At 35.8% G+C, this 13,033-nt stretch overlaps 1 protein-coding gene across 2 annotated transcripts in view; it reads right to left on the bottom strand.

The window, feature by feature from the left end:
* The window catches only part of LOC131165087 (uncharacterized), a 50,947-nt gene extending 48,977 nt beyond the window's left edge, over positions 1-1,970 (bottom strand). For both annotated transcript variants that reach the window (XM_058122757.1, XM_058122758.1), the window contains exons 1-3: positions 1,388-1,970; positions 217-269; positions 53-98 (exon numbers count right to left, since the gene is read on the bottom strand). In XM_058122757.1, coding sequence (XP_057978740.1) covers positions 53-98; positions 217-269; positions 1,388-1,870 — 582 coding nt within the window. In that variant the 5' untranslated portion in view covers positions 1,871-1,970. The remainder of the gene's footprint in view (positions 1-52; positions 99-216; positions 270-1,387) is intronic.
* Between the last annotated feature and the right edge of the window lie 11,063 nt (positions 1,971-13,033).

The raw sequence follows: 13,033 nt of genomic DNA, 5'->3' as shown, positions 1-13,033 counted from the left end.
TAACATGTCTGTGTATCGTCAATTAACAAAAAGAGCAAAAACCCTCACTTACTTTTCGATCTTTGACAATTGCAATAGTATCATCTCTATGTTGATCCCTACAAAAAGTATGATATGAAATCTCACTACTATTACATCAGCATAACAAAATGGATTTTTTTTTGTGGCGGGGTTTTGGGGGGGGTGGGGGGAATGGGGATTATAATACAAAATTACCTCAAGTCTTTATAGCCATTACAATCAGAAACTGAAGATGGAGTTGATACAACCTAAAATGAGAAAGCATTAATAACTCAAATGAATGAAATTTAAAGGAGAAACCTAAAAGTACCTAATTGGGGAACCATGTTCCCCAAACTGATAACATTGACAATATATGAAAATGAAGAGTGCACATATAAGAAATGAACAGAAGCCCTTGGTATTTTACTAGAAAGTGAATTGGCCAAATGAGTTAAAACTTGCAGAGCATGTTTGTGAACTTGTTTTCATTTTAAGCCAATGTGAAGGTTATAATCATGAACTGGCTTTTAAAGCATTGGGCAGATATTTAATGTCTCTTGCATGTTATAAAATTGTCATCTAGAAAACAAAATGTGCATTAATATTATCCTTAAAAAAGACATAACAGATGAGATGACACAGTAGCTCATGTAGTGAGATGGAATCCAATGAGGCTAGATAGAACGCATATAACCAGAACATTCAATTTCACTAAAAGGCAATGATGTTGATAATAGAATAATATAACTATATTACAAGTCACTGTCAAAGTCATCTTCATCATTCAAATCCAAACATACTACTAAACAGTGGTATACATAATATCCAGCTCATTTTTATATACATAAATATATACACATATATGCATATATGTACAGAGAGAGAGGGTGGAATCAGAATCCATCTTTCATTCAGAAGCGTAAATGCTCAACAGTGAAAATCTCTATCTGCAGCCAACTGGAGGGGAGAAAAAGAACTCAAGAGTTTCAAAAAAATATTTATAATATCCCTCGCACAGTATTTTGGAGCACGGACTTTAGGTCCTAGATTTTTGAAATTGTATGAAACTGAACAATATACAATAAAAAACTAAGTTGACTTTTGTCAAATTTTACCCAATGTGGAGTCCATGTTCCTAGACAAATATTAATGCCTATTTATGAGAAAGAAATTATGTTCCTCTTATTACACGCAATCCGACGTGTTGTTAAAATGGCATCCTTTTAGCGGATCAAAAAGATATCGTCTCAACGCGTCCACATGGGCCGCACCGTTATAATACAAATCTCACTCGACTCAAAATTTGCAAACAATAATTCCATATAAACTGCACGAATTAGGAACTTTCATAATTCAAATTTATTTCTTCGGAGAAAATTCAAACCTTGTGCGCGGAAACTGGAACGCCCTTGACTGCGGCGCCAGCGGAAGCAAGATGAGAGTGGTGAAGCTGAGGAGGCCGCATCAGCTGAAGGGGCTGAAACTGAGTAGGGTCCGAGGGAGGGAACCCAAAAGGCCGGAACGGGTGCGCAAAAGGGAGGAAGGGTCGGCTGGGAAAGCCGCTGCTGCCGCCGGCTGGGTTGGCGACGGTGACAGTCTGGTCCGGTAACTTGGGGAGGATGACTTTGGGGATGAAGCCGCGGCCCGAGGAGGCGACCGGGTAGAGAACACCCTGGGGAGGATCGTGGGTCTTCGGTATCTGTGGTGAGTTAGGAGATGGGTTAGGAACCCTGATGGGTTGTGCTTGTGCAGTGTAGTACGGAATTAGGGGTCTTGGGTCTCTTGACTGACGGTTCGTGGTGGCAGCCGCGGTGGAGGCGGCAGCGGCAAGGGGTTGAGGATCTGGCGGGGAAGATGATGTTCCCATGGCGGGCGATTTATGAGAGAGGGGTTAATTTTGAAAATCGATGACCCCTTCCGCCTGTTCACGGACGGTGAAGCAAGAGGAGGCCCCTTTAATACTTTCGAATAGAAAACCCGCATTGGATTCAAATTTGAGCGTTTGCCCAAATTGAAAAACGACGCCGTTTGCATACACGCATCAATAAATAAATAAAAAATTTCCAAAGATTGATTTTCTTGAGTTTTTAAAAATCTTATTGCAAAAAGGACATGAGTTTCGCTTTTGTAATTTTGCAAAAGCAGCGGAAATTATGAGTAAAAAGATAAATTTGAAAAACATGTATACAAGTGTCCAAAAACTAAACGCCAAGAAAATTTCATGAAATTTTTTATTTAGTGAAGGTTGCTTCTTTATATAGATTTCTTCATTTGTTTTGCCCAAGCAAGGTTAAGATGGCAGAGAATTATATTTTATTATTATTATTATCATTACTTTATTGACATTGACATTCACAAGTGATGCTTTTCAAATTTTATAGTTTACATTTCATGCAAAGAAATTTATGAATTTTTTTCATTATTTAAAGCAACCATTAATATTTTATTTTATCTTTATTAATTTATTATTATACATTTATAACAGAACATCTTCTCCCACTTTTACTACTAGATTATTTTTTTCTTCTTAATTCCAATACCTTCTATTTTTTAGTTACTCTTAAGTATGGCAATGTTATCAAATTTTTAAATTTTTTAGATATTAAATTTATCACCAGTAAATTTGCTTATATAAACTCATTTTCTTACAAGCAATCTATCAATTTGTTACCTTTACTCATTTTCACATTTAAATTGAATATTATTTTTTGATGCCACAAGTTAAGTGTTGTTAGAGCTCTCTTCCTTATGTTTTTGAGGCTCACCCGTTTAGTTCACAAGGTTGTTATATTTTTTCTCCTTGCTTATGTTTCATGGCTATTTTGTCATTTTCAGCCATAACTTTTTTTTTTACTATTTTTCTAATCATTAATTCTTATATATGCTATGCTATAGTCTCATATGAGAACATAGGAAGGTAAAATCTACTTACAAGTTATAAGTTTTTGGCTTTTTAGCAATTATTTTATGAATTGACAATGGCACGATGTATTATATATATTAGATTAATGTGATTGCACAATTAATAATGTGTCAAGAGGGGGGTGAATGGACTTCTTTGCATATTTTTGACTTTCTTTACAAAATAAAATTTTTGGTAAGATACAAGTAATTATACCACAATATATGAAATATAAATCATGCACAAGATGTAAAATAAAGAATATAGAGTAGCGAAAACTTAACACCGGTATTTTAATGTGGTTCGACACCAAGCCTACATCCACACCTTGAGATTAACTCAAGGATTCCACAATCTACTATCAAACTCTTTCACTGGCGGATAAGCCTTACAAAAAGAGAAAAAATTGAAAGTCAATATATATTCCAAAGAGGGGGTGAATTGGGTATTTAAAAATTTTTTAGCGAAATTTTAATTTAGTTTACCCCTTTTAATTTATATCACCACAATCACAATATCTAAACAGCAATCGTACTATATCAATAGTAATCCTAGATATATATGAATATGATAACGGAAATTACTAATCAAACTTATCCTTCAATTAATTCAGTTAATCAATTATCAGAATCAGATTTTCAACTATAGTCAATAATATTCTCAAGATACAATTTCAATAATTCAATCTTGAATTTTCTTATCACTTGTGCCTCAGTAGAATTGTCAATTGTTGACTCTATGAGTCCAATCCAGTTTCGATAATGATAAATCACTTGGTATATGATCTGTGCATTGAATTTGTGAATAAGAACTATATTAAACATACACAGAAGGATAACGAGTCATGAAACCCTTAAAGTAACGCATATATATCTTGGCAAGATCCATGAAACTCAAAGAATATGAGAATCAAGATGCAAGCGACAAAATTCAAGCACATCTTGGGAATGGATACTTAGACCTCATGTATTTACATTTTTGTATGATTTAATTTGAGACTCAACATAACTTAGAAAAACTTTAGGATTCATGCATTTCATGTATATCATTAGGAGTCTTTCATGGACTTAAAAATACTTTTAAAATCATGAAAAATATGTTTTATAAATGACCCAAGAAGGAAAGCAAAGTAGAATTTTAACTTAGAAAAGAAAAATTCAGAAAATGGGGACTTCGATTGACTAAACTTTAAGTTCGATTGACTGAAGAATTTCCTCAGACGTCTGAAGAATAAGTTCAAACATCTGAAGAATTTTAGGTAAAGAACATAAATTGGCAGAAGCACCTCAGATGACTGAACATTGACCTCGGTCGTCTGAACTCGACGCTTTGGTCGTCTGAACCTTGACCTCGGTCGTCTAACCCTGTGTCCAGACTATTTTTTCAAAAGATAAAAATGACTTCGGTCATCTGGGCCCTTGGCCTCAGTCGTCTGAACTTGCAGAAAAGATTAAAATTTAATTTTTATTTAGTAAACACGCGAGATATCTTTTGATCCAATGGTTGAGATCAATTCTAAGGGCAAGACACTATAAATACTGATTATCTAAACCCTAGTACGTAAGCTAAACACAAGAAGATCAACGTAAAGCGAAGAACACATCTTGTTGAAAAGAAAACTGAGATACATGAGCTGATTGCTGTATGTTTGTCTACGCTCTAGTTTCTACACATCATCTTTGGGAAACTCACCTCAGATAATCTAAAGGGATCTCTATTATATATTTCGTGCTTCAACTTGGTTTGAGGTTTGGTTATTACATTTAGTTTTGTTAGAGAATCTCGTATCACCATCCGTTTTGATATCTTTAGAGAAACTTGATATTGAGTTTTCACATTCATATAAATATCGTTTTTGAAAAACTCAATACTTGAGAAAGTTTTGTATTTGACCATTGATTAAAGTTTCTTTATTCAAGTGTATTCTTTGTTTAAGGCTGATATTTTTTAATACATCTAAATTATTTGAATATACATATATCCTTAGAAGTACATAACTATCTATATACATATTAAAGGATATTTTTTGAAAATCAAATATTAAGTTTGTGGACCTTTGGCATTATCATCTTAGAGATACATATATATATACATTAAGTCAATATTATCAAGATCACATTGAGTTTGAAATATTTAGACAAATATTGTTTGTTTGACAAAGTGTGTTTAGCATCTTTGCAATCTACAAAGTTATCTTTATTTTCAAAGATCTAACCTAAGATCTCCAAAGCATTGTTTTTATACAAACATTTTGGGAGAATTAATAAAAAGGGGTTTGTGTGTGAAAGCATATCATACATAAACGATTATATCGTTTCATACATTATGAGCTTCAGATTTTATCATATGTTAATGTATTAGGAATTTGAATTGTACTCACGAGCTTTTGCTTGGAAGCATTTTTTGAGTGTTTTTACAAATTCTATTGTATTCACAGTTTGGTGTGTGAACTGGGGGATCGAGAAGAGAGTTGTATCTCTTGTAAGCAGCGGAGTAGGAGGGAATTGTGCCTCTTGTAAGAAGCAGATTGTAAGGGAAGTTCCGTCCCAATTTAAAGAGTAGGGATTTTAGTGAAATCCTTGAGTGGTTGCTCAAGGCGAGGACGTAGGCCGAGTTGGTTGAACCTCGTAAAAATCGCGTTTGTCTTCTCTCTTCCCTTTACTCTTTACTTTCAACACTACATTTAAATTGTTCGTATTGCATGTGTAGGTTGAATAACACTGCACACAATTAATTGGGCAATAAGAACTCATTGGTAAATTGAATTTACTTTTGTTATAAATCCCTGAAATTGGTTTGCTAAATATATAAGTAGGGATTAAGAGGTAAATAAAGTCAAAGACTTTGAAAATACCCAATTCACCCCCCTATTGGGATTACACTTAATTCAACAATTGGTATCAGAGCCAGGTTTTCATAGGCTTAATAGTTCATTTGTAAAAAGATCACATGGCACATATCGGTATAACTCCATTCGGTGAGGGACACTCATCCACTAGACCGTTAATTTTTTGTGGTATAAACTACACCTATTGGAAACGTAGGATGAGCATATATCTATTGAACGTAGATTGGAAGGTTTGGAAAATAGTGACTAAGGAAAATCACATTCCCATGAAAGTAATTGATAAGATTAATGTACCTAAAACTGAAGATGAGTATACAGAGGAAGACTGGAAATCAGTACAAATCAATGCTACTGCCATGAACTTGCTTTTCTGTGCATTAGATGTCAATGAATTTAATAGGGTAATGGCATGTAACTCAGCTAAAGAAATTTGGAAAAAACTAGAAGTTACATATGAAGGCACTAAGGAAGTCAAGGATATTAGAATTGATATGCTCACTAGTGAATATGAAGCTTTTAAAATGACTACTGATGAATCCATACTATCCATGTACACTAGATTCACACACATCATTAATTCCTTAAATGCACTTAGAAAAACTTACCCTACTTATGAGTTGATCAGGAAAATACATAGAGGATTACCTCTAGTATGGTAAGCGAAAGCTACGACAATAGCAGAAGGAATAAATCTCAAGGAGATGTCGGTGGACGAACTCATTGGATCGCTCATCACCTATAAGTTGGCAAAAATTGAGAGGAAGAATGAGCAAAGCAAAGCAAAGAAGGTCATTGCACTTAAGGCATCATCAAGCTATTCAAGTGAAGGAAGTGATTCTGAAACGGATGATAACATGGTCTTGCTAACAAAGAAGTTTAGGAAGTTCTTTAAGAAGAATGAGAAGTTCAACATAAAATTTCGGAACTCTAAATCGGAAAGAGGAGAACTGATGTAGGACGAGAATGGTCGACCTATGTCCTATGATTCAACCCTCACACAAGCACATACACTTAAACACTTTAATTTAAGAATTTAATTATCCAAACATAAACACAATAAATCATGCTTTATTTCACATGTTCAAGGATTTTGAAAAGGCGTATGACTTGTCCAGCAATTAAGTCACGATTGGTTCTTTCACAAAGGAATCAAGTTATATGCTGAAAAGTTGTTATTTCAAAGATTCAATAATAAAAGTTCTATGTTAGCAAATTAATATTCATACAATTGATTTTAACTAACAAGTATCAATATTGCAATCTATGGATCAAATGGGTTATTCAAAGATGTGATTTTAATCTACTAACAAGGGTTCACAAAATATAACAAAGGATTCAAAAAACAAGTACAGAAGTTACCAAGAGATTGGTTTGGATGACTTGACGTTGTTCCACACGTAGCTAGATCACACCGTAGTCCCTTCGTACAAGCTTTAAATCACAAGATGAACGCAACAATGAAGTGTAGATGATGATCGTCGTGTAGGTGTATAAAGATGCTGGTCATGTGGTGTTGATGGGGGCCGTGAGAGTATTAGATGGAGGAGGGGTTGATGGAGTCATTGGATAGTTTAGTGGTTTCTCACCACTTGATGTCTGGAGAGAACGCTGTAACCTCACACTACTCACTCACAAGGAGAGGACAAGCTTTACAAGCTCAAGCAATGAGATGCTTCTTCAATATTCAACTTCAACTTCATAAGCACACAAGTCAAGCTTAGTTGTCTTGCATTATTACAATTCAAATTTGAAATTTAAACACATTCCAAAAGGAAGGCCAAAACCGTGTGGGACCCATTGGAGCCATGTGGGGGCCACATGGGTTTTGAGTTAGACTTTGCTTCAATACTCTACTTGGGTATTCAAGCATGGTCTTCAAGCACCTAATAATCTTGAAATAAGATATCCACAAAAAATATAAATTAACACAATAACAAAGTTTTCACATAAAAAAAGTCTTCCATCGAAGAAGTATAAGATCTTCAATTAATCCTATGTGTTCCTGCAAAATAGATAAAAACAATAGTGGACATCTGGAGGTCGTCTACATGTCACCATGTTAGCAAAGGAGTGGAGATCGGGAGGTCGTCCATGTGTCATCATATCAGTAAAAGGGATACATAAAGCATGTTTATCCCCATCATCTCTCTCCAGACCCAAAAGAATTCTTCTCTGAAGAATTAAAGGTGATGTACTAGGAATACAACTCTGAGGTGCAATGAAGGAGGTCTTCTTTAAGTATCCAACTCCTCTCAGAAAGTGGTTTGTCTCTCCACTTGACAAAAAACTTTTGATACGATCCTGCTCGTGTGAACTTTAGCTTGTCATCCAAGATTATATCAAGGTACTTGGGCATGGGTAAGGGTAGAGGCAAAGGAAATTTTGGGTTTTCAGGATCAAAAGGAGTGGGAAATGGAGTAGGGTCATTTGCAGGGTTAGAATTTGAAGGTTCTATAAAATAAGATGCTACAAGAAAAAGGGTTAGATTTTCAACATTAAAAACATTGTTTATGCTAAAATCAATAGGAATATTAAGCATGTAAGCATCAGAACAAGTTTTCTTGAAAATTTTGAAATGGTCCATCTTGTTAGTATGTAACTTTCTCACCTTTCCTATAGGAATCTGCTCAGGACGAATATGGACTATAACCATATTACCCTTTGAAAATTTTTTCAACATGCAATGTATGTCAGTAGTAGATTTATAATGTTCATGATTCAAATTAACCTTCATTCTTATTTTAGAGTGTAGATTGTGTATATGCTTTGCAAAGCATTAGTCAGCTCGCTCACTCTAGACTTAAGTGGTAGTGTAATAAGATCTATAGGCTTTCTAGGACTATATCTTGTAACAACCTGAAATGAGCTGAGTATTGCGGTCCTATCCACTAAACTACTGAATGCAAAATTGGCCACATGAAGGCATAAATCCCAAGATATTATGTTTTCAACTACCTTACATCTCAATAGGTCCCTAAGGCTCCTATTTACTAGTTCAACTTGATAATTAGTTTGGGGGTAGTAAGCACTAGAACACTTAAGTTTGGTGCCTAACATGGTCCTTAAGCCTTTTAAGAAGTAACCTATGAGTTGTATATCTTTATTTGAAACAATGGTTTTGAGAAACCTATGCTCGATGAGAATCTTGTTGGTTGCTCTATCATTGATGCATGTGCTCAAAGTGTTATCTTCCTTGGGATTAGGGAAAGTAGGGCAGGCAAGTGAACCTAAACTCTTATGAACAAAGTCATGTTCATTCAATTCATTCACTTGTTTTAGCTCCTCATGTTCTATCGGGTTCACTCTATGATGTGGTAAATGAGGCAGAGATGAATAAGGAACAAGGTCAATGATATGTTGATTGTCCCTCGTGGGAGATGACTCACTAGGCGACTCAAAGATGACATCCTTAAATTCAGAAGGTAGGGATGATACTTCTACGAGTGTTTTTTTCTCAAAAAGGGCCATTTCAATCTCCTTAGTAACAACCACCAACACTTCTTGTGTATCTTGACTTTCCTGCTCAAATGGTTCTTCACTTATGATATTCAAGGTTTCTCCACTAGTTTCTTTCTTTTCCTTCTTCTTTTTCTCACCATCTTCCTTATCAAGTACCAAGTTCCTAGTGGGACATTGTTTGGGAAAGTGTCCTTGTTTATGGCACCTGAAGTACACTACACTACCAAAACTCTGGTAAGAGGATCCAGTTATGGGTGCTTTCCTTTTGTCCATATGTTTTTGGACTGTGGGATTGCTCCCTCGGGAAGCGACTTGACCTAATTGCGCTGGTTGGTACTTTTCATAACTCTGAATCTGGTGAGAGTATGATTCATTGGAAGAGGTATCAAACCGTTTTCCCATGTGCTTTTTAGTCATTTGCTCAAATTCATAAACTAAACTAGAGGCATGTTCAAGGGACTCAATGTGATATGGGAACAATTTTCTCCTCAGTTCAGGCTTTAATCCTAGGCAAAATCGGGAGGTCTGTTGACTACCAGTCTCATAGACACCACATCTTACAGTCAACTTATCAAATTGATTCATATATTCTAGAACAGTCATGCTACCTTGACGCAAGTCGTAAAGTTGATCTATAAGGTGCTCTTTATATCCAAGGGGTGCATACTTCTCCCTTAATATATCCTTCATTAGATCCCAATTCTCAATGGGTCTATGGTTTAACCTCGTTTCTTGCCTCTCAACATTTATCCAATGGAGTTTGGCTTGCCCGGTTAGTCTCATTTTTGCAAACCTCACTCGGTGTGAGTCATGCATTTTACACCACTCAAAATAGGCATCCATTTCAGTCAACCAATCTTGGAAGACTTTAGGATCCTTTTGTCCATCAAAGGTGGGGGCTTCTATCCTCATTTCATCATTGTAAGGATCACGATGGTCCCTACGGCAAGGTCTACTAATATGAAGGTCATCAACATTATAGTCCTCATCATCCCAATGTTGGGCATAGGGCTCACGACGTGGGATAATCCCAGCAATGTCATCTTGGAGACTCACTCGCCTTTGTGAAGGGAGGTAAGGTCTTTCTCTAGGAGTCATAAGTGGCTCTCTCTCAACATAAATCCTACGACCTTTGTAAGGATTCCCGACTTGAGTAGACATCCTAGGGGTTGGGGAAAGGATTCAGAGAGCACTAGGGCAGCCCTTTGGAATGGTGTTTGGTTACACAAGGTAAGGTCAAGTGTAAACGCAACATAACTAAGGTCCAAATACCCAAAACTCAGAGTATAGGTGGGCTGTTCTTGGCAAAATCGTCACCCGTTTTTCTGGAAACCCGAGAGCTGCTAAAGGATTTTCAACTACAAACACCTTTTGGTATTTGAGGCATAACTTTTTCTACAGAACTCCAAATAAGGCGATCTTGGTGTCACAAGAAAGCTAAGAAAATTTTCCACAACTCTTGTGTTTAAGGTTTTTGAATATCATAATTTTTTGATAGTGAAAATCACACATAAATTTGGAAGATGGAAAATAAAGATGTTGGGACTTAGAGGGTTCACCTTATTCGAACTAGGCTCTGATACCAAGATGATGTAGGACGGGAATGGTCGACCTATGTCCTATGATTCAACCCTCACACAAGCACATGCACTTAAACACTTTAATTTAAGAATTTAATTATCCAAACATAAACACAATAAATCATGCTTTATTTCACATGTTTAAGGATTTTGAAAAGGTGTATGACTTGTCCAGCAATTAAGTCCCGATTGGTTCTTTCACAAAGGAATCAAGTTATATGCTGAAAAGTTGTTATTTCAAAGATTCAAGAATAAAAGTTCTATGTTAGCAAATTAATATTCATACAATTGATTTTAACTAACAAGTACCAATATTGCAATATATGGATCAAATGGGTTATTCAAATATGTGATTTTAATCTACTAACAAGGGTTCACAAAATATAACAAAGGATTCAAAAAACAAGTACAGAAGTTACAAAGAGATTGGTTTGGATGACTTGACGTTGTTCCATACGTAGCTAGATCACACCGTAGTCCCTTCATACAAGCTTTGAATCACAAGATGAACACAACAATGAAATGTAGATGATGATCGTCGTGTGGGTGTATAAAGATGCTGGCCGTGTGGTGTTGATGGGGGCCGTGAGAGTATTAGATGGAGGAGGGGTTGATGGAGTCGTTGGATAGTTCAGTGGTCTCTCACCACTTGATCTCTGGAGAGAACGCCGTAGCCTCACACTACTCACTCACAAAGAGAGGACAAGCTTTACAAGCTCAAGCAAAGAGATGTTTCTTCAATATTCAACTTCAACTTCATAAGCACACAAGTCAAGCTTAGTTGTCTTGCATTATTACAATTCAAATTTGAAATTTAAACACATTCCAAAAGGAAGGCCAAAACTGTGTGGGCCCATTGGAGCCATGTGGGGGCCATATGGGTTTTGAGTTGGACTTTTCTTCAATACTTCACTTGGGTCTTCAAGCACCTAATAATCTTGAAATAACATATCCACAAAAAATATAAATTAACACAATAGCAAATTTTTCACATAAAAAAAGTCTTCCATCAAAGAAGTAGAAGATATTCAATTAATCCCATGTGTTCCTGCAAAATAGATATAAACAATAGTGGACATTTGGAGGTCGTCCACGTGTCACCATGTCAGCAAAGGGGTGGAGATCAGGAGGTCATCCATGTGTCATCATATCAGTAAAAGGGATACATAAGGCATGTTGATTCCCATCAAGAGCCTAGCATGAAGAAAAAGAAGGAAGATCCACCAACATGCTACAACTGCTGAGAAGTTGGACACATCAAGCCTGAGTACCCCAAACTAGTGAAAGCCTCAGAGAAAAAGAAGAAGGTGTTGAAAGTCGGTTGGGATACTCACAGCACTAGTGGTTCAGAATCTGAATCCAGCGACGACGAAATTACCAATCTGTGTCTAATGGCACATGATGACCTTGAGGTACAATCATCATTTTCATCATCTTCGTATTATTCTAGTGAGTCTGAAAATGAAAATGACTTGATTTCATATGATGAACTGAAACAATAATACCTATACTCTGTTAAAATGCTTGAGGAGAAAATAAAGAAAATTTCTGAGTTAAAAAGTAAAGTCAAAGAACTTTCAAGGTTAATTGAACGCCAAAATGAATCTCATGCATTCTTCATAAAAGATAAAGATTTGAAAATTGAGGAGTTAGAAAATGATTTGAAAGATAAATCTGAAATTATTTGTAAGTTTACTAAGGGACAGAACAATTTTAAAAAGCTCCTAAGATCTCAAAGAAATTCCCTAGAAAAGGTAGGGCTTGACTTTAATGGGAAGGAAAATCTAAAGAATAGACACCTTTACATGGGTTATTTTAGAAGAGAGTCGAAGTCATATGTTCCAACTAAGAATTATTATAGAAATACTACATGCTTTAAATGTAGAAGGTTGGGTCACATACAATTCGACTGTCCTTTCAAAAATAAAGATGCAAAAATTAAGAAAGTATGGAAAATTAAGGGTCAATCTCGCACTAACCCCCCTAGACCCAAGACAATCTGGGTACCAAAGCTAGTTGTTTGATTGTGTCGCAGATATGTTTAAGATCAGCATCCTCAAAAGATAAATGGTATATGGATAGCGGATGTTCACGTCATATGATCGGGGATAAAGCAAAGTTCACATCCATCACACCCAAGGATGAAGGATTTGTCACTTTTGGAGACAATGCTAAAGGAAGGATCACAAGTGTAGGTAAAGTTGGTAATAATTCATCATTAATTATAGATGATGTCTTATT

Source organism: Malania oleifera, chromosome 9, assembly GCF_029873635.1.
Source record: "Malania oleifera isolate guangnan ecotype guangnan chromosome 9, ASM2987363v1, whole genome shotgun sequence".
Lineage (NCBI taxonomy): Eukaryota > Viridiplantae > Streptophyta > Magnoliopsida > Santalales > Ximeniaceae > Malania > Malania oleifera.
This window is presented reverse-complemented; position numbering and strand designations above follow the sequence as displayed.